Below are 23,317 nucleotides of genomic sequence, written 5' to 3' on the forward strand. Positions count from 1 at the left end.
CAGATCACACTCACCGCCATCCCTTGATGACTTTGTTTTTCTGGCTTTGCCATCTATTCGAGTGCAAACTGTAAACTGATTTTGATACAGATAAGCAACTTTAGTTGTGAATTAAGAAGAGAAATAACGTCAGATTAAGGGTCCCGGTTAAATCTACTGCTAACACAGCAGCTGACCATTTGAGCAAGTGAGATTGATTTCTGTTAGTCTTTGACCTTAGGTTGTATTTACAGAAGACCATTAGCAAATGGGCAATTTTGGGTCTCATTGGGGCCTTTAGCCATGCATCGCATCTCACACTTTTGTGTGGAGGGACTGCTCAAATTACTGATTGTTTACTCATTTACCCACAAGAAATCAGGCAGATGATTAATTGTTGCTGTTTGCACAAAATTGCAATTGGTCTATTTCGTCTGAATTAATTGATAAGGAAGACAAAAAAAGGCAAATGTGTTCACAGTTTTATTGGGCCCAGCTCTATTACACCAGTATAATGGCAACAGAAGAGAGCGTTGTACAGTAATAGGTTGAACAGGTGCCATGCATACTGAACAATCAAAGCAGAGGCAATGGCAGGCAGCCATTTGCTCTGAGGGAAGCTAATGGATGTTTCCAAGTCATTAAAATTTGTATTTGATTTGTTGTTTCAAGGACATGAATCTCATTGTTAAAAAGCCTCCAAAGACGTCTTCAAAATGTTTCTTGAAAAATTAATAATTTCCAAACACAGTCAGAGCAGATAACAAATGAATTTTTTTCTCTTTTAATCAAAGCAGTTCCAAAAGATCTGGACAACACAGCGTGAACATTATTTTTTTTTTATTCATTCTGGTAACAAACTATGAAAAATCAACCATACTCCCAGTTCCCCCAAATATGTTCTGTTGTTTGTAGCAGCCTGTCACTTCTCATCCCTACTGAAGTCGTGCATGTTGCCTTAGAGGAGGCTCCACAAAGGGGAATGCTGGTAGACCGACTCTCTGATCTCAGTCAGTCCTTCTGGAAGCTGGCTGAAAAGATGGACGGGTCAGCGATTTTAAATTTTTTATTTTTTTTTCCTGCAAATAGAGGGAATGAAGCAGACATGTTCAAAATGACCAGAGAATGGAGACAACTGTCTTTTTAAAGGAATAATTTGACATATTAGAAAACGTACTTATTTTTAAAAAAAAATTTTTGTCATTAGTTCTTTCACTGTGGGCTTTCAAGTCCCATTAGGCCATGAAATAAGCAGATGATGAATAAGTCTACCACCCCTAAAATAGGCTGAAACTAATGGAGCACAGTAATGAATTACTGTTGGAGAACATGGTTAATAAAAGTGTGTCTAGTTGTGTGTTGATACAATAACCTTGTTGACAGTTCTATAAGCCTTAACTAGCATCCTAGAGTGTGTCTACTTGATCTTGGGAGGACATTTCACCCTCCATTACAGAGACAGCCTGTGGCCCCTCGCAGTGTGGCATCAAATTCAATATTCTTTGGAGCCACACTGTGTTAACTCAAGCCGACTGCACTTGGAGGGCTCAGATTGTGTGGGAGAGTTTGTGTAGGAACCTCGATATTTGTTTTAACCTTCAGCTGTGAACATGCCTCAGTGCATGTGGAGGAAAACCAAATCCAGGCCAGACTTTGTCACGATACTTATTTAAGAAGGCACTGCAGTCCCTTGCTTGCCCTTACTTATAGAATTAATCCATGATTATAAGATCTGTTAACACAGAATTTTCTGAATTAATTGTAGTACGATTTAACAAAAATAGCAGTGATTTATTTGCAAGCCAGTTATGGTTAGTTTGTTTTCTGAGGTGAGGTTTTTATCAGGGTAAGTATTTGGGTTTATGAGTATTTGCTGAATCCATCTGTATTATATATCTCATTCATCTCTTGGTTTTCATGCCGGTTTGTAGAGGTCTCTGTAATAAAGGGAAGTTAAAATGGGAATATTGAAGCGTATCAGATCTCACTAAACCTTTCTCAAGCTGATGGTGTAAAATACGGGGGGTACTTTTTTTGACAATTGAAAAAAAAACCTAGTGCTTATGGAACCACTGAATGCACAACTGGAGTTGCTCTTTTATCCCCTTTTCTAAATTGAGTTCATTTTGATGTAATCCTTTACTTGACTTGAAGCTTAAAGGTTCAGTGTACAACATTTCAGGGCACAATACAGCAGCAGATTTGCCATGTGATGAAATGGCAGTGTAACGTGGTTCTTATTGGTGAGCTTTATCAGTGCTTGGGTGCTCTGTGTTATGACAGCCATGTGTGCATGTCGAAGCATGTGAGTCCCTGCTGTACAGCCCAGAGTGAGCAAATTTCCTGGTTTTCCACCACCAAATGAATCCCATTCTTTAGCTAAAGTTTCTTTAAAAGTGTCACATTTTGTTTGCGAGATGATGTAGTGGTTAGCACTGCCACTTCGCCACAAGGTTTCTGGTTTGAATTTCAACTGAACCTTTCGGTGTTGAGTTTGTATGTCCTCCCCTTGTCTGCATAGGTTCTCACTGGGTATTCTGGCTTCCTCCCACAGTTCAAAACATACATTTTAGGTGAACTGGTGATTCTAACTTGACATTAGCATGCATGGTTGTTGTCACCGTGCTGGATTGGTGACCAATCCAGGATGCAACCCACCTCTCATGCTGTGACAGCTGGGATAGGCTCCATGTCACCCTTTAAGAAAATGGATCAATGTTCTGCACCGGGGCTGTGTTCGGATTCATTCACTCCCTTATTGCATTGTGTTCACTATACAGAGGGCACTCTAGGGAATGGGGGCAGACAGTTGCTGATGTATTTTAAACCCTACTTGAATGCAGAGCTGCTTCATAATTGTACCCCAGATATTCACTGTTAAGTCTTGCATGATCAAACGCTGGTGGGACTGGTGCACGCCAAATCTGAGGTGATGAACAGCACAGGTATGTTCTTTTTGGCTGAGAAAATGTTGACTGAGTCACTAATTTTTTTAATTCTACTATATCCACCTACACAAGCATTGACTGCAGCTTTAACTATGTAATGTTTTTTAATACACTAATGATGAATTACTATTACCCGCAAAATACGATTAGATATGTCAAAACATAACACCTACTGGTAAACAACTGTTTTTACAGCCAAAGTAGAGATTTAGCTGTAGCTCGCACGCAAATATTTAAAACTCAAGATGCATTACAGATTGCCATTGACATGTTTACGGTTTAGACTGATCAACTTAGATATGTTTTCTGTACACTATTTCCGATCAGAAATGAATTATAGTCATGTCCAAGTGGCCAGTAATCGCATGGAATAATATGTACACAGAACCCATTGAGAATCCTGGTCTTCACACAATGAAAAGAAGAGCTTGCATGAAATGTCCTGACATGCACTCCTTTGTGTTCTCTGTGATCATCTTAAAGACATAATAGATTAAAGGTTTACATTTTGAGAAAAGGCATAGGAGCTGCAGAGACTTTTGCAGCCTTCAGGACCATTTGGACCCTTAAATGGTTTGGATCCAGAATCTCCTTCTTGGCGAAGAGATGTGATCTCTTCAGAATACTGAACGTTTTCCATCTATCTTTTTGGCATTTTTGTGCACTTTAATGCTCAAAAGCTCCTTGTCATCTGAGCACTGTTGTCTGTCCTCTGGCTACACATACACCTCTGTCATGATGATGCAGAGAGAACCGTGTACATCATGTTAACACACAGTGACTCTCCTATAGCTTTCCCATTTATTATATAGAGGACCCTATCATGTGTCATGCAGTATAAATCATGGGAAGAGAAGCCTGCAAACATAGGAATAGATATAAGGGTAATGTTGTAAAAAAAAAGGCTATGTTTGAGCTTTTAGTCACAACTTCTTTTGATTGCAGCCAAGCCAGTAACTCAAGAACAATTCATCTCCTGCGGTTAGGTTTATTTTGAAAGTTTGAGCTTCATTAAACTAAACGTCACGGAAAACATATTTTGCTCATTTTGTTTCAGAAAATTGGATTGTGGTTGTTCATGTGAAAAATCTGCGACCACCTGTGTTACCAGTGGTGCTGCAGGTGATTAGGGGATAAACTGTGTTTGTTTATTTGTTTTTTGGCGATCACATCTCCAGGTAAGGTCAAACTCTGCATGTCAGTGGGTCATGCCCATGTAGCAAAACGTCATAAATTATTTAGCTCCTGTTCATTGAAGCCTTTATGCCCATAAGCCCTGAAACAGTTCGCTCTCATTAAAGATTCATGGCACATGGCAAGACACATTCCTAATCACTCCTTTGTGTCCTTTGGTTTCACTGTTCATGCTCTGCAGACGGCGCAAATGCAATTTAAGAATCTCACTGTATTCAATTATTATAATGAGAATCCCATTTGGCACCTTTTTAAACTGGTTGTTCATATCTATCTGCAAGCACTGGTAAGGTGTAATGAAAATGACGATATATTTGATCAGTCAACTGTGACGGCCTTATTGAGCAAGTGGCTATGGATGAAATCATTTGAAATGACTGGACTGCTTGCACATTATGTCCCTTATCCATCTTGTCCTGATTCTACTGTCACCTCAGTGTCCACAGCAGCTATAATAGTCTGCGGCATACACTCATAGAAAGATATGCTAGCTAGCCTTTCTAACCTTGCAACTGCTCATACAAACATCATACAACATAGGTGCTCGCTTTCCAACCCAGCAGCTCCAACTTTTCCTTCTCTGCCCAACAATCGGTTGTCCTTGCCTGTGGTGGGTGGCATGACCCTGCCAGAAACAACGATCCATCACTGCACTGGAAGGTGGAAGGGACATAAGAGGGAACAAGCAGCTCAGTCACTTTTATCCCTGGGCTCTTTCTCTCTGTGTCCGTGTGAGTGTGTGTAATGGCCTGTGTGTATGTTTTCTGCTGCTTGGAACATGCACTACCATGAACTTCAAGGTTTCCCTGGAGAGACTGACAATGGCTTCCCTGAGTGTAAATGACTAACACATTTTCTCAGGGGGGCACTTCAGCACACAACAAACACACGCACACATACTAGCGCCTACAAACGCAGGCACACACAAACACAGTTATGCTTATGTAAAGCGTAGTGAGTGGGCTGGGTAAAAATCAGTGAGGGCAGCCATTTGAACAGCCTTTGTGGATGTGGTACCTCAGCCTGTGTGATTTTTCTGGCTACACCTACACACTCTCCAACAAGCTTCCTGCTCATTTGTAAGTTGTGTCCTACACCTGCAGCATAATTATAGGTCTGGCAGCCTCATTTTCTATTCTGTTGCTGATGATTCTTGTTCAGGTTCCTGCCATAGGCAACACACTCACACAAGTAGGTAGAATCAAAGATATATATATTTTTTTTAATCAATTCCACAATGGCCCGCATTCATAAAGACTCGCTACAGCAAGTTTATATTAAGCCACAGCCGAAATTAGTCCCTGATAAATTCATTCTTTACTCCTGTACGAGAAACACTGTGTACCAAATCTACAGCTCAGAGCAGTTTTGTAAATGATCCTGTTGACTTCGAATAAAAACTTTCATGTGTGACCTGTTTTTAAGCTTCAGAAAAGGCATCCAAATTTATGGCATCTTAACTCATTTACACAGATGTTCGCCTTAGTCTGTCGATAGGTGCCCGAGAGTCAGTTTCCAGATGACTCCAATTTGTCAGAGCAGTCTGTGGATTTAATTAATTGTGTTTATGCACAGAAAACATATTGCAATCAAAGGTCTGAACACACCAATCTACTTTGAAGAAGTAGTTGTGTCCAAAATTTTGACTGGTACCATATATCTACAGCCCACATACAGAACGCCTCTCAAGAGGTTTCCTTGATAATAACATTTATAAGTATAATAAGACCCTTACACAAATATATATACACACACAGACTTTTTAGCTCATTAGAGAAGCTTTATGCGTATGTTAATGGGGTGTGCGTGGGTTTAATAAGATTCAGGTTGTCAGTGCCCTCTCTCTGATCTCATCCTGATGTCCTCATGTTAAAGCATTTGTAGCCCCTGTTATCTGCTATTTGAAACTCAGAGGGACCGTTATCGTTCAAGCTATTTTTTCTTAAGTTTAAACAAAAAAGAAGCTGTAGATGATGTAGTCTGTAAAGGTAGTCACAAAAGTAAATGATGTAGTAGTTCATGTGGAGGAAGGGATCAGTGGCATAACAGCCCCCTGCTGCTGCAGCTTTACAGCCCTCTCCCCACGTCTAAATCCGTCTCCGCTGGTATCTAACCCGCATTTGGCTTTTTTAGCTCAAAAGCCACACTTCTCAAGATCCCATCCCATTCTCACAGGGAATCCACAGTGTTTGGATGGTAATTGGGCTGCAGTCAAAGAGCACAAGAATTCCAGCTCCCCCATTCTGCCGCCTGTCCTCAAGAGAACAAGGAGCCTCCTCACTATAGAGGGGATGGCAGACAAAACGAGCGTTCCCAACAACCTTACATGTTAATAAAAAATACAGCTTTTTTTAAAGACATCCTTGATTTCTCTGCACAATCATAAATAAATTCAAAGCACAATCTGTTGAAATCATATTTCATTGATATTCAATCAAATATTCTATTGATTAATTGAGTGACTAGATAACAAATACTTTTTCAATGATAACTATTCAAAAGAGAAAAACAAACAGATTTAAGTGGGTATACTACCCAGCCCAGGTCTCAGCTTGCTTAGAGACCTCTCAACTAACAAGCCTACTGATTTCCATTTAAATGCTCACATGAAATATAACCTTGTGTTTTTTCCACTCAGTGGACTCGATATGTGGGCTTGTTGCTTTCTCCTGAAATGCTTTGGCATTGACGTTGGCCTACTGTGGTAAGCTAGTTCAGTTTTACAAAGGACACGTGGTACAGCTTTTGTTTGAAACAGTCCTAAACCTAAGACATTTGACATATTTCTAACTGTTGTTTCATTGAGTTTCCTCCATCAAGCCATCAAATTGAGCTTGCTGCAAACGCAGCACTTACTCACTTTGTGTGTCAATAATAACTGTCCGTGTGAAACAGGCGGGGACCACTGACTAGCTCGGATTTATGTGAATTAAACAACGCAGTGAAGCAAATAATTTGCACTGGGGATTTTTTGTAATTGAGTTACTCGAGGAATCGTTTCAGCCCAAATTTTCGCAAAGCTAAATAAGGGAATCAAACCGTAATCTATTCACTCTAGTCATAATCACCATGATGTCTGTTACATAGGCAAACCTTAATCTGCTGCAGCAGGTTAAGGGAAAAATGTGTTGCAGGTCGAAAAAACTGTTTTCCTTAAGTTGAATGGTTAGAGACACAGTTTGTATATTGCCTTAAGCTGAGTGTCTGCCGTGCAGAAGACTTTGTGAGGCTATAACACATGGGTGGCATATAAAAGATGCTCATAGCCACCAGAAAAGTGAAGCCGATGAGAGAGAGCTTTGAGGTGTAATACCACTGACCCTGGTTAGGTATCCATGCATACAATATTCTGATAATAATCGGATTAAGACGTCGCTCTGAACAATGCACTGCCCTTTAAACAGCATGGTCTGATCCCCTTAACCTGAAGGAGGTCATATTTGTAGTAATGATCAAATTAAGATATGTGAAGTATGCCGCAGAATATCTTTTTACAGAATATGTTCCTTTTTTTTTTCTTCTTTCACAAGATCTGGCAGCTCCAGTTCTGGCAGAGTTCACTGCAGAGCAGGAAGATGGGGAGAAACCCCAGTAGGCTTATGCTCTGTGCTCGGAGGCATATGGATATAAGGATGGTTAAGACTTTGGATGTGTGCAGACATTGGAGTTGCATAAGGAGTTGGATAATGTGGGCATGCTTTATTAATCAGACAATGCTTTGTAACATTTAAATGAGGAATTTAAATGGGATATCCTGTCTGCTAGTCGTGTAAACATCGTAATTGATATAATGTCTTCTTTACATTAAGGTCAGTAGTCTGAATGTTACTGTTCATATACACATAGCCACTGTCAACTCTTTTCAGCTTCACCCTCTAAATGACGACTGCCAGAATAGCAGTTAACATACAAAGAATAAATGTCACAGTGGCTGCGTCAACTTCGCAGACAGTCTATGCTACAAACAGTGCTTTGACAAATAAACATATGGCTGATACAGGTGAGCATGTCACATCCTTTGCTGTTATTGGCTAATACAGTCAGCCACACCATTTTATCTAATCATATGAAGTGAGGGTATCATCAAAGTGCTTCTGTGTACAGACAGCTGTCATAATGGTTCAAATGTTCTGACAATTTCATGATGGTGCCAGAGAACAAACATACTAAATGTTCAGCTTGAACCAAACCCAAAAAGGTTCAGTGAGCTGCATGTAATCTGTATGATAAGATGGCCACGAAATTCATGTGTTTTGTTTAGAAATGAGTGAGTAGTAATAATGTTGTGGGTGAGGGCCGTGATCTGCTCTTGTGAACACAAAAATCTAATCTGTGATACAATGCCTACGATACTCAGAATGGAGAAATGTGAAGCACCAAAGAGAGTGCTGCCAACACCCAATCAGCTCATCTGTATGCATAAGCCGTCCTCGTCATAAGGGCATCAATAACACTTTCCCTGTCAAAGTTTCTGCAATAAAATTTGAAAAGCATAATATTCCCTGTCATTTTTATCAGCTTCTGAGCAAAACTATCCTCGGCTGATACCATGCTATACAACAGATATGCAGTCAATCAGATATTTTATTGTGACTATTTTATGAGGCAGTGGTTTATTAAATCAAATTAACATCTTCACTGAAATGTTCATTTTCAGGGTTGCTTTGGTGCTCTTAAATGTGAGAAATACATGATTGCTGCAGTGTCTTCCCTCTCTCTGTGTGTAAGTAAATATTTGAGCCATAGTTTACTGTGCAGAAATAAAAATCCAGTCCTTTGTAAGTATTCAAATACCAGAGACAAAGTTAACTTGATCAAATTTGACAAGAAGTTTTCAAGTGTGATTGAGACTTTCAAGACCACAGTTCAGGAGAGGAAAGGAGGAAGCTTTAGTGTACCTTTTAATTTGTACTTACAGGTCTCCTTTCACACAAATATCAACCCTGTCTGACTCCATGTCCCTGATGTAGCGCAGGACTTAAAAATCAAAAAATAATCTTTCGCTTGCTCATTTATCCTGTGATTATACCATCTAAAGCCATGCATTTGTTCACGTAGACACAATACAGAGTAAAGTCATAGGAAATCTTTGCTCATAATCTACACGTGTAACACCGCAAAAGAAATGTAATCATAAAAGAAACAACTATTTCAGTTGGGTGCATGTTAGCTCATTGTTGCTCTGAAACCGAGAAATCCACAGCCATAGCTCTCAGTAACAACTGTTTGTCCTGCTATTAACAGTTCTGATCCGATTCTGCTTTATGCCCATCAGTAAAAAGTTAAACTTTCATCAACTTTGCAACAAGAGTTTCAAGTGATGCATGCAGTTCATCTTTAGATGTCATCATGTATTATTTTTCTAGATTTCAAGCCCGGTAGCTAAACTGTCCAAAATCATAACTCTGGCAACACCGGCATGTTCCTGAGAACATGACAGGAAAAAAATGTTTAAAATCAATTAATCCCCCTGGTGTATGAATTTTGAAGCACCTCCAGAATAGAACATTACTTCAGGCGGTGAAGTCGTACAGATAGAATGCACTAGATGAGTAAATGTTGCCTGGCAACAGAAAATGGTAGAATAACTGACCACTAGTCTAATGCTTTTGGATGTGTGTACAGATGTACTGACAATACTTTCATGTCGGGCTAATCCCTTTGACAGTGACTGATAACTACCATCTGTCCTTTGTCATGATTTTGGCAGCATGTAACAGGAAACAGGACGTATGGTAAATGCAGCAACAAGACTCAGGAGGTAGAGGTACTGAAAGGCAGGAAATTATATAGAGGTATGAGGCAGAAAGAATCTCTTAAATATTACCGCAGTTAGGCAACATACTGTATGAGTCAGGACTAAATGAGCAACTCCGGTGCAGAAGACGACTGATGACCCAGACGTCCAGGTGAGGCAGCGCACCGTGCTGAAAACCACGCTGAGGGAGTCAGGACATGCATTTTAGCTCATTATGAAAAATAGAAGTCTTGGAAAAGCATTCGAAGCATGAGGGGAGGGGTGGAGGGAGATGGCACAGATGTAACCATGACAACTTAAAACATTTACGATAATTTCCTTCAGATCCATACTTCTCAGTTCATATCAGAGTTAAAAAATGTATTTCTATCTGTAAGGCACAGAGCAGTTTGGTTTAGTCAACATTATCTGACTGCACAGATGAAGTTTTACATAGCTGAACAATACACTAAGCCCACGACATGTCTATCTGGACCAGTTGTTTTAATTTAATTCATCATAGCCTCATTACAGCATCTGTGCTCGTCACTTTAGTGCTTGTGCTCAAAGAGTATTTTCCAGTTTAACTGCTGATTTTGGCTCTGCTTTGGTGGTTTCCCGAAAGGTTTTATATCCTCATTATTAGTGTTCACAACTTACCACCAGTTAAACGCAGATTTATTTTTCTTCTGACATGATGTGAAACCTCTGATGATAATGATGATAGTCAAAAATCGAGCGCAAATTAAATGTGAGCAGTGGATGAAGTTGTTGATTAGTCCTCTGTTAGGAGTTCTTTCCCTTTAGCAGTAAGCACATTTATATGTTCCAGTCCAACCAAACCAGGACTTTTAAAAGACATGTAGACAGTTTTGTTTCTTCAGTCAGGCAGCAACTCAAAGCATTTCCAGACTGTCACTCTGCTCTAATAAAACCCTAATTTTATCATCACAGCATCATCTGACAGAATCACCATTCAAGTAAATTGGTTCTACTGACATGTATAATGACCTCCCACAGAGAAAGATAGAAGTAGCACAATGTTTTCAACATCTTCTTATGACATACCTTGGTTAATAACTCAGTTTTGCTGGCTGGACTTATCATTAAGTCACTGCTATCAGATGTGTGTTTGCAACACCATGGGACCAACAGGAAATTGAAGACTTTTAGAAATGGTTTGGCAGGATGGATATTTGTTGCTCTTTCAGTCATTTCCCACCTGTTGTTTGTGGAACAAATATCTCAAATATCTGCTGCGGCAGGTGAGTTGCTGCTGTTTTAAACGGAAGGTGCATGCTTTAAATTCAGGCTGATGAGGAGAACAGACCAGACCGGCAAGAAACTTTCAAGTCAACATGCATGATGAGGTAAACGATTAAAGCTCTTGAAATTGCAGACATCAATGTCATTATCTTCTTGTCAAATTTGACCCGACATTGGATATTTCTCAGCACATCAGTTAATGCAGGTCACACTCAAGATCGCAAACGATAAATAATACAATACAAACATTTCAGAATGTTGCAATGATTTCCCAGTGGAAAGGAAACTCTCTTGGAATTGAGTTCACATTGTAATAATTAGAGCTGTAAATGCACAAAGCAACCATCCGTTACACAGTATAGAAACAGAAAGAGTAAAAACACATTCTGAGAGCCATAAACCTTTGATTCTAATTGTTCACATTCGACATGTTGACATGTTGCCGGGCTGGGACCAGCAGTATCCCAGACACAGGGATTATTTCTACAATGCAAAAACATCAACATTGTACCACTTTTGGTTTTGAGAAACTCAAACCTTTGCCAAGATATGGCCTCCATTTTTGAGCTAATTTGAAAAAACTTACAAATCTTTACAGAAGCATGCACTAAAGTTGACATAGCAATTTGCACTCAGTGTGTTTGAGTGGATTTTTATTTGATCTTTCTATCCACAATCTTAACAGAGGAGAGGGAGGCGACTTGAGTTTCTCAACAGCTCCTTCCCAAACAATAAACGTAGTGTTTCAATGTATGCACATATTAAATTCAGTTTTATATATATATATATATATATATAATAGAGAGAGAGAGAGAGGTCAGCTGACAACAAAAAGTTGTCTAAAGGCACTTTTCATAAATAAAAACTCAACAATCCCCACCTGGCACAAAAACTCCCTTAAATACAAACACACCAACTCATTCAAATTAACTGTAAATAATTGTCTTGCTGACTGACCTGAGTAATGTAGAAAAAACATAGATTTTATTTATCACCCTCCAAAATACTTATTTACAATGTATTTAGCTGTGAGGATCAAAGGCTGTGAAAAATCTGAAGTCGGTATGGTAAGCTTTGTGTTGCTCAGACCAAGGATATTAGTGCCCTGTCAAAAATGTGCAAACCTTTCTCATAAAATCCTGTTGGAAATCATTGCACAGGTACTTTAAATCCATCTGTGGGATATGCAACGTAAACAATTTCCCTTTTTATAACTATAAAAACAGGGAAAACCTTCAGTGAATGCTACTAAACTCCCAAAGCTAGAATACTGTGAGCACAATTTTCACAAACAGCTATTTGTTTTTAAAATGTACATTTCATAGTAGGACGCTGGAGCTGTGAGTGATGCAAATAGATTTATGCTATGATTCCATTGAGCACTGTTGTATTGTTTTCAGCTGTTCTTGTGAACATCTGCTAAACTAAGTGATCCTAATACCTTGGCAGTTATTTGTTTATTCAAAGCCTGAACTGCATCGCAAAATTTTGCTTCGGTGTCTGCTGATCTATGTTAGGTCAAATTAATGACGAAATTTGTGTGCTGACTGCAAGAAGCCACATGTCAGGTTGCTATGATGCGTGTGTGTGTGTGTGTGCGTATGTGTGCGTGTGTGTATGAGGGGTGTTAGTGTCTCTCTAAAATGTCTGAAAATTTTCATATTCTTTTGTGTAAACAGTATATATAATTACATATTTAAGCTGGTCAGGTTTTAAAAAAGTCGTGCACACATTTCCGAATGATTAATTTTATTCAGTGGCAGGTTGGCTAATGGGAATATTAATCTGTGAGCCAGTGGGAACTGCAAATTACAGCTGTAGAGATTAGTGATTCAGTTGTTTGCTGTTGAAGGGAGTGAGAATTTTGTGCAGTAGCTAGTCATTTCACAGTGGTCATTAAAGATTTATCTAATGTTTATATGTAAATTATGTGAGTAGATGGGGGAGGCAAAAATAGAAACACTGTCTGGTCATGTGATTTTATGTCCAAAAATACACATGACGTGACTTTTGATAATATTTTAACATGCGGTCAGCTTCACCATCCAGTTAGCCTGTTATAAATGTGTTTCCGGGACTTACTAGCCATCCTGTTCGTTGGCATTTCATGGTAGGTTTATGAGGAGATTACTATACTCTGCTGTTGTAATCCATCAGCAGACGGAGGCATTGGGTGGGAAAGAGGATATGCATGTGCATGTGTGTGTCATAGGAAACCTGGGGGCAAGCCCCCTCATGATAAGCCTCATGCCTCAGAGACTCATGCACATAAAGCAATGGGCTTGGATTATTGTGTTTTGTAGCCTTCTGCTATGGTGAGTGACCTTGTACTAATGTGATATTGGCTGGGTGTATTGTGCTGTATGTCTGTTGATTGTTCAGTATAACTCATGACATGCTTTGCTTTTTAGCCTGTTAACAGGCTGATAAATTCCTCCACAGGGCAGTAAGTCTTTTTGTTTATATTCTGTTCTTAACAGTACTGTATATAAATGGGCCAGTGGGGCTCATTTTCTGGGCTATTTGCTGTTTGTTTGCCCACTATTGTTTTTTTTGTTTTTTTTAAAATGCATTTTAAGATGTCTCACGCTGTGAAAACAATTGGCTCTTAATTTCTCTGCGTTCATTACACCATGCATGAGCTAAAGGGAAAGCAACTAGAAAGCAGAATTACTATCTGATATAAAACTGACTCATAGCTATTCTAACTGTCAGTCTCCAGCCATTAGAATTTGTGTGTGATGGCATATGATTTCATTACCCGGTAGCTTTCAATAAGGCGAGTCCACCACTGTAAACTAAACCATTTCATCTGAATACCCACCCAATCCATTGAGGATTATACTTTAGCACTAGCTTTAATTTCATTGCTGTGTTGAGTCTATTAGAGTTTGAAATTGTAATTCTGCTCATTCACAGTGTTTGATTGCCACTGTTTAAGGGGAATTGAGTTTAATTAATTTGTGTTGTTGTCTCTCTTTTTGTCTCCTGTGTCTTCTTCTTCTTGCTCTCTCTGTCTCTCTTTGCCTTTTCTTTTTTCACCCCTGTCTATATATCCATCCTTCTCTTTTCACAGGTGTTGGGCCCAGTGATTCAATTCCAGACAAGAGGCAGAGGAAGTGGCAAATAGAAGGGCCATGGGGGTTAGCATGGGCCTGGATGTAGGCTGGCTCCTGTCTTTCCGGTTATTGCTGCTGATGATCACAGTGTCATTCACCCAAAGCCAAGGATGCCCCCAGCGTTGTGAGTGCTATGCCAAGCTAAAGACAGTGTCCTGTTATGGTAAACGTCTATCCGCACTGCCAGATGGTATTCCATCAGACACCAAGATCTTAGACCTAAGTGGGAATAAACTTCGCTGGGTAGAGCATGGGGACCTGCTTCCATATCCACGCCTTGAGAAGCTGGACCTGAGTGATAACATGATTAGTGTCCTCGAACCAAATGCATTTTCTAGTCTCCAAAACTTGCAGTCACTTTCACTGAGGGGTAACCAGTTGAAGCTGGTCCCGATGGGGGCTTTCTCACATCTCTCCAATCTCACTTCTTTGGACCTTAGTGGAAATAAGATTGTAATTCTTTTGGACTTCACATTCCAAGACCTGAAAAGTCTGAAGAACTTGGAGGTCGGAGACAATGAACTGGTTTACATATCTAATAAGGCCTTTCTGGGTCTGGTGGGACTGAAGGAGCTGACAATTGAGAGGTGCAACCTGACTTCAGTGTCCAGCCAGTCGTTGTCTTACCTGCAAAACCTAGTGACTGTTAGGCTTCGCTACCTCAGTATCTCCGCCTTAGAGGAACAGAACTTCAAGAAGCTGGGAAACCTGAGGGGGCTGGAGATCGATCACTGGCCCTTTTTGGAATACATCTCCCCTCACAGCCTGCAGGGTCTTAATTTGTCTTGGCTGTCTATTACTCACACCAACATCACCTCTGTGCCCACATCTGCACTGCGCAGTCTGGCTCACCTCACCAGCCTCAACCTCTCGTACAACCCAATCTCTGTGTTAGAGTCCTGGGCTCTGCGGGATCTTGTCAGGCTGAAGGAGCTGCATCTAGTCAACACTAACCTGGCAGTAGTGCAACCCTATGCACTAGGTGGTCTCAGGCAAATCCACCTTCTGAACTTCTCCACTAACAACCTGGTGACCCTGGAAGAGGGAGCCTTTCAGTCTGTCAACACTCTGGAGACACTGCGTCTGGATGGAAACCCTCTGGCCTGCGACTGCCGCTTGCTCTGGATCCTTCAACGCAGGAAGACCCTAAATTTTGATGGTGCCTCCCCTGTGTGTATGACACCTGTTGAGGTGCAAGGAAGGGCTCTCAATGCTTTCTCTGACTCAGCTCTTTTTGACCATTTTACCTGCCAGAAGCCCAAAATCCGCAACAGGAAACTGCAGCAGATATCTGCCCGAGAAGGGCAGGTAGTCTCATTCATTTGCAGAGCAGAAGGTGAGCCGACTCCCGTGATATTCTGGATTTCTCCTCAGCGCCGCCGCATAACCACAAAGAGCAGTGGTCGATTAACTGTTTTACCAGAGGGCACACTTGAAATAAGGTACGCCCAGGTAATGGATAGTGGAACATACATCTGCATAGCTAGCAATGCTGGTGGAAATGACACGTATTTTGCCACTCTCACAGTGAGTGGGCTGCCGCTAGATGCTGCGCTCATGGCCAATCGTACCTATTATGCCGGAGACCTTAATGACACAAATCTGAATGATACCAGAGTCTTCTTGAAGTTCACTCTTGACCTCAAGACCATCCTCATATCAACAGCCATGGGCTGTATTATGTTTCTGGGGGTGGTTCTGTTTTGTTTCATTTTGCTGTTTGTCTGGAGCCGAGGTCGAGGGCAGCACAAGAACAATTTCTCAGTCGAATATTCTTTCAGAAAAGTGGATGGACCCGCAGCCAGTGGAGGACAGGGAGGAGCACGGAAGTTCAACATGAAAATGATTTGATCGTTCAGAACTGTTCCGTCTTACTATTCTTTCCACAATACTGTTTACAAACAGTCCCCAACTATGTCACGAAGGAGCACAACAGACATTCAAGCATATAATAGTGATCAATTATGGGACATTTTATTAAGGCAAGGTTTTGTTATTGAAAAAAAAAAACTACTGTATGCATGCACAAAAGCAACTTGTGACGCTTTGACAGACACTATTTCTACTGCTCTTTGTTGTGTGTTCACATTATTGTGATGAAGAATTCTGAATTATAGTCAAATATTTATCAAAATCTTGAATAGACTGTTAGAAGACCAAGCAACAAGAGAACTCAGTCCCACCAGTCTGTAACCTCTTCAAAGCTCAAGCCAACTCCATCATTCTTCCCCATAAGGAACTTGTCCTCCTCATCTTTAGAGGACGTCACCTCTCTGCTCCATCTGAGGTGATTCAAGCACTCTATATCTAAACTGCTGAATACATAATTACTGGGTGGTGCTCAGTGGTTGCCAAGGACTTGCCAAGATATATTTGGATAGTTCCAGCTATTTACTGCATAATAAGACGTATTTACAGTGATCGAGGCTCTTCTTGTGGAGGCATATTACTGATTGTGGGTTCTTACAGAATAAGCCACATCTGGAGACCTCATTCTGCAACACTGCCAATTTGTCCATAAAGCACCACGTAATATCACTGTCCTTCCAAATGTGAGGTACATAGAGAAACCTGCAGTACTACTCACTTGAAAGCACTAAAAGTTGCTTCAAGGGGTTTAGGAACATGGGATTCTATTTATTAAGCCTCAGTGCAGAGTTTTGTGGTAACAAATAAAACAAACACACATTTTCTAGTTAGATTTTCCATTGTTGTTCACAGTCTTACCCTCTCGGTCTGTAAAACAATGAATGCATGTACAGCCTTTGCTTCTGACACTGACTAATTTGTATTTGTACATTCAAAAGCTGTAGGGGTGCATTCATCCCAAATGTTGTGTAGATAGGATATATAAAATGTATGAGATGTATTATATATTTTGTAATCACTGACCTTGAAATCATTGTGGTTGTTTATAGTACTGTTGAAAGTTTAATCAAGCTTTATTGTTCTATTGTTATTTAACTGCTAAAGTCTCTTGTCAAATTCAGTGATATCCAGTTTAGTTATGAGGAGAATTTTAACAGTGTATCATGCCATCATATAGATATGGCTGCAAAATATGTCTGCTTGCTCTCTGAGCTCACACAACAAATCATGAAGGACATTTAGTGTACAGCAGGTTTCAGTTCACTTGCCTATTTTTGGCTGTGTAAGTGTCAGTGGGGAGGCTTCGCTGAGCAGAGGGTGAAGGGCTTAAGCAGGTTCTCATCAGGACCGCAAAAGACACATGCATGGAAAATGCAAATGTATTAAAGACCTTCCACAGAGGTCATTATGACACTGAGAGGGAAAATAACTTACTCTGAAGGTTGAAACTGATTATTTTGAATAACAATAGGCTTAAAAAGGGAGAATAATAGGGTTTAAGTCTAAGTGTAAGTGATTCTGAAGGTGATTTCAATGTGCAGCATTGTAAAACTTTTAATTTATTTCGGTCTTAAGACCGCTGCCGATGACCCTCTCAGCTTTAGTGTTTGGCTATAACTATTGCACTTCCATCAGTGTTGTTTTGCTGCCCTCTGTTGACTAAAAACAATACTGTATTTTCCCCAGTTTTTACATTAAAATAGTGTGTTGACCATTCCAACCTTTAGCTCTAATAGCAAGCAATTTACTCAATTTCCACAAGAGGACATTTTTTTATTAAACGATGGCCGACCTTAATGCAGTATCGCAGGAAACAAAGATTTTAAGTTCCTTACCTAGCAAACCCTGCCTCTGCCAATATTGAAGGTTACAAAAGGTTACAAATGGGAAATTGTAAAGAGTTTCTTATGTTACCTTATTTAGTTTTCACCCATATATACACTGCACAACAGATTGCACCGGAAAAATCATTAACAATGAACTGTGAGTATGTTCCTGTATGGATTTTACATCGGCTTATCTTTCTCTTTGTATTTGCACAAACATGTAAGTGAGTCATTTTCAGTCATTTCCTTGTCCTTTGATAAGTTCATTCTGTAACTATGGAAAGCTCTGTGTCTGGAAATTGTGTAACACTGTTTTTTGTATTGTATTGTTTTATATAAAAAAAAGGATGAAGCACACTGTTCTTAAAGCATGTATTATCTGCAGTGATGATGTTGTGTCCCCTATTCCATTTTTACAGCGTTTATCTTGTCTCTTTAGTCTTTACGGAGGCAATCTGAGGGATAAGTTGGTCATTGAGTCTAGAACAGACCTGTGACCTCCCCCACCCTCACAGTGTGAAACCTCAGTTTTATTTAGTTCCCCCCCAAGAAGTCTTAGTCAGAATGATGGGTGTCATGAGTCATTTTAGTTGATGATGTAAGACTGTGTGAGGGTTTTTATGGGTCATTTTCTATGCATTCATTAAAGAAATAAACTAAACCTTGTGAGCGGATAAGGGCAGCAGAATTCACACTTTAAAGTGTTGTTTGTTTCTCTTCAGCTTTCTAGATCCTAAATTGTAAAACTAAATTAAGTTATGAAACTGAACTAAACTAACCCCTATTATTGTTATTTGTGTATGAGAATTAATGCCTCACAGAGTTCAGCACCCTTTACAGCCAGCTTGAAACTTTTATGAGCCTTAAAAACCACTAAACAGGAAAAAAAGAAAGTGCTTTGATTTGAAATACTTGAATGTTTGAGCGTTACATTGCCTCTTATTTTGAAACAAGAAAGACATTTTCACATTTATCATCTGGGAGGTGAAATTCTGTTCACAGTCACCTTAAATCATAGTTTAACTCTTGTACATAGACAGATGATTTGGTGACATTAAAGGCTTAGTGCAGAATGTTAGTGACATCCAGCAGCATAAATTTGCACATTTCAACCAACTGAATGCTGTTCACCTCTTCCTATTCTTCCAAATATCGAGGTAAAACGTTACTCACTATGTCACTCGGCTGGCCTGGGAATGCCTCGGGGTCCCCCCCGGAAGAGCTGGAGGAAGTGGCCGGGGACAGGGACGTCTGGGTTTCTCTGCTCAAGCTGCTGCCCCCGGCAGATGATGGATGGATGGATGGACTGGCTACTAACAGCGCAAAAAGCCATCCCTTGTAACAGTGTTTGGTTTGTCACCACTGGGCTACTGTATTAGCATTGGGATGCAACAGGGCAAAGGGCTGAAGAGGAGGGCTTGACTTGATGCGAATGACTCATCCAAAGAAAACACAACAGTTCGAATTTACATGCAGTTTTACTTCAATCCAAACCTAGTTGTATATGACATATAACATTTCTGCAAACATATCACACTCAGGATAGATTTACTATGGCTTAACATTTAGTGTAAACTCTGTTTTAGCATTTTAAAAGAATAACAGTTATGTTTGCACAGTGATCCTTAATCATGGGTGTTTCCCTTTCACAATTTGCTGGAGAGTATTATGTGAATGAATCTCACAGAAACCTCTGTTGCCTGGATGTCATCGTACACATTTACACCTACGTTGCCCCTGAGTTCAGAGGAACATGACTACATCAAACAGCCAGGTTGTATTTCACAGACAGGTTTGTTTTCACATGCCTTCATGTTCTTGGATAAAAGCTGTTTACAGATTTCCAGTTTGCCTTCAGAGATTGTTGGATGCTAGGCAAGTCCGAAAGGCGTCTTACTTATTGTCATTTGGCTACATGTTAGACTTTAATGACTCTTCACTAATGCTTGAGATCCGATCCCGCTATTTGATTAAAAAATAAGAAATTTGAATGTAGTAAAGACTTGCACAAGTGTTAGTTTGTTTTTCAATTTAGACCCAATAAACAGTCCTTTTAAAATCTGATTTAAAAAATCTCTCACCAGTCTTAACTGACCATGGAGGGTGGTTCATGTTTATCTGGCCTGCATCATAGCAACAAGAGCAAAGTGCTCTTCTGCTGCTGATGAACTAAGGCTCCTAATTATCAACCAGTCTGATTGTTTGTGACGTTGCACTAATTTGCTCCTGGTCGACCAATTTGATCATTTTTTAAATTAGTTGGATTCTCAGTTTGAAAATCAGCTGGGTTCTCGGACCTCAACCGCAGAATTGGACACTCACATCAGTGATGTTTTCTGATTTAATTCTGATCTTGCATTGACACACATGTTCAACACGTGGCCAGCTTCAGTCACTGTTGGCGAATATGACAAATTCAACTAGAAAAATGAATATCATTATCTCATCTAACTTCATATAGGTAAAAGGAAGAAACGCCGGGCCACAACTCCCCTTAACGGTTCATTTAGTTTAGGTGATGCTGTTACGTTTGCATCCTGATTGTTCAACCAGTGCTAGCTCATGGCTCATATAGACGTTGGTATTATCCAATGACATTGGTCATCTTTAACAGTTAACGCTGAGTTGACAAGGAACTTACTCTCTCAGGACACAAGTGGATCGAATTCAGGGAAATCACACAAAATGTAGAACAGACATACAAAGCACCCTCACTGTGGGGCTCGGATGTTACTCTGTGTTGCTACTGGTGTTCACCACTGTTGCAAAGCCCCCTCCAACTTACCATAAATATGGTAAAGAATGACTCATCTGTTGACAGATCCACACCTCTGTTGAGCTGTGTGTGTGAAGGGTTTTTGCACCTCTGGTGTCTCAAATATATTTTTGACATTTCAATGTGTCACTTACATCTTCACCTTCTTGTTACTGTGACCCAAACTTAAAGCATCTAAGCCTGCTCAGCGCTTTCATTCAGAATGAAAAGATGCAAGCTTCTTCATTTTACCATATTATACAGAATTTGCTGTGGTCATCCAGCCTATTCTTGTCTTTCTTTACTGTGTAACTGTTGTTTGTGCACAGCAGCTTATGTCTCATTGTTTGCAGCTTTCATTTTGAAAGAGGGGGAATTGAAAAAAAGAATTGTGGCCTGAATTATATTGTTCACTACAAGACCAGAAAAACAGTCTGCAGGTGACTCAGAATTACAACCCCCACAGGTTTCCTTGTCACAATTCAACAAACACAATTCAATTGATGATCTGTCCAATACACGTTCCGTATATGAGTGGTAATAGTGCTGACTCTCTGTGCAATCTTCAAAACTCCAGCTATAATCTTCTTGTTTATCTTATTAGTAGAGCGGCGAGCATTACACTTTAAACTGTTGCATGTCTAAATTTTCCTGTCCCATGACAGGAACTCTCTATGAAACCTTGCAGAGAACAGAACTGATTTTCAAAACAATTCAAGATGTTTTTCTCCACATTAATGTGACTTCTTTTTCTCTTTCATTTTATAACTTCAAAGTACCTGAAACTTTCCTCCCTCATTAGTATTTGCTGACTATGTTTACCATTGCAGAGGAGGGGATGTCTGAACAGCAATTCACAGTTATCGCCAACAATTCAGATGAGCCATGGAAAGATGCGTCACCAGGAAAGTGTTTGGCACCAGCATTGTGGTGTGAAATTACATCATTAACCAAATCGCACTGCCGTGAATTTGATCTATCTATTGATTAAATTACTTGGGCAAGCCAGCAGTGACGAAATGCACAACAAGCTGCAACCCCTCATGTCCCCCCTTCATTTGGTTAAGAGAGGAAATTATGCTAAAGTGCACTTTAACACAGATATACTCAACTTCTGCTTCACCAGAGGTTATTTGCAGCTACACAGTGGGAACATTCATTGGGTGATTTTAGTGATATAACACTGCGTATGTGCAAGGACGAGTGTGTATGTCTGTGTGGGTAGTTATCACACATTTTGTGTTACCATGGTGTTGAAATGCGGTGGCCTAAATGGGATTGTTGTGGTTAGCAGCTGTTGAACAAACAATTCACCTGCAAAAGATGGGTGAGCTTTCTCCCATGGGCCGGCAGAAAGGTTGATGAGCTGCAAGCAATGGTTTTATGAAAATGTGAGCATTTATGATAAATAAACTAATGTAAGTGCTCAGAAAAAGGTTTGTTTGGATATGATTCATTATACACTTTTGCTCTCTGCACTTAATCATGCTGCCAGCTACAACCTGGTGAGACTGTAGTTCAAATGTGACTCATTCTTATCTGAACATTAGTTTTGGTTTCTCACCTTTGTGAGTAGTTTCATTTCATCAGTTACTGATCATGTGTGGTGTCCTGCCACACGATACGGATAAGAAATCTACCATGGAGACTGGGTTTGTTCTGCATATGTTCTATATCTTTGCAATACTCTTAATAAAAGTTGGAAACCTTTTTGAGGCCTGTAACATTGCTTCCCACCGAATACCAGCAAAAAGCAGAATGTGTTTGTAGAAGCACACAAACTCACTTCTTAAACATGTTACATTCAAGGATTACAGTCTAAATTGACTAAACTTTGAGTACACACTATATGAAGCCAGACATTTAGACAAAACCAGATACAGTGGCCAAAGGCAATGACACAATGAAATGAAAACCATAAAAACCGACCTAAGTTTGTTCCCCACCAGGTGATCAAAAACCACGGAGAGGTAAAAAAAAGAAACAAAAAATCTGAATAAAAATATAAAAATTACGATAACAACCAGATATAACTTTTTCCACGATTCATTGGAATCCAGTCTTTGGATTCCAATCAAAGACTGGATCGTTCATTTTAATAGGATACGCCTCCACAACACGTACTCGGACTTGAACTAAAAACTAATTGAAAACAGTTTCACACACGATATGAACAAATTATGCCAATTTTCTTGGGCTTGGGAACATTACTGAAAAAGCATTAGGCCTACCAGAAAATACGTTCAGTTGAGTAGACCACAAAAACATCCACAGCGCGACCACCAGAGCTATAGTCTACAGCTAAAGCCCAGAATAACCAGTTTAACCAACTGGGCCCTAAACACGTGTAAGTATCTTCCAGTAACACTTAATTATATTGTCTCATTCGCTATATGTTTTTTGGTATCGTCGCGAGCTGGCAAGCTGCACATGAAATATAGGCGGTTTATTTATACAATAGTCTGACTCCCAATATGCTCAGATCTGCTTATTGGCTCCTCGATGTTAACTGTTTCATAATTTATATGAGTTAATAGTCGTAACCATGCTAAGTTATTAAATTTCTGGCCATAAACCAAAAAAAACAAAAAAAAAAAAAAAAAACGTGTTATGTTACAAAAATT

At 39.8% G+C, this 23,317-nt stretch overlaps 2 protein-coding genes across 2 annotated transcripts in view; one reads left to right on the top strand and one right to left on the bottom strand.

Annotated features, from left to right (window-relative positions):
* Nucleotides 1-18,104, top strand: part of lingo3a (leucine rich repeat and Ig domain containing 3a) — a 34,833-nt gene extending 16,729 nt beyond the window's left edge. The window contains exon 2 of the mRNA XM_072389712.1: nt 14,201-18,104. Coding sequence (XP_072245813.1) covers nt 14,262-16,094 — 1,833 coding nt within the window. The 5' untranslated portion in view covers nt 14,201-14,261 and the 3' untranslated portion in view covers nt 16,095-18,104. The remainder of the gene's footprint in view (nt 1-14,200) is intronic.
* The window catches only part of edem3 (ER degradation enhancer, mannosidase alpha-like 3), a 461,179-nt gene that overhangs the window by 391,650 nt on the left and 46,212 nt on the right, over nt 1-23,317 (bottom strand). The gene's annotated exons all lie outside the window — the stretch shown is intronic.

Source organism: Leuresthes tenuis, unplaced genomic scaffold, assembly GCF_036924035.1.
Source record: "Leuresthes tenuis unplaced genomic scaffold, fLeuTen1.0.hap1 SCAF_7, whole genome shotgun sequence".
Classification (NCBI taxonomy): Eukaryota; Metazoa; Chordata; class Actinopteri; order Atheriniformes; family Atherinopsidae; genus Leuresthes; species Leuresthes tenuis.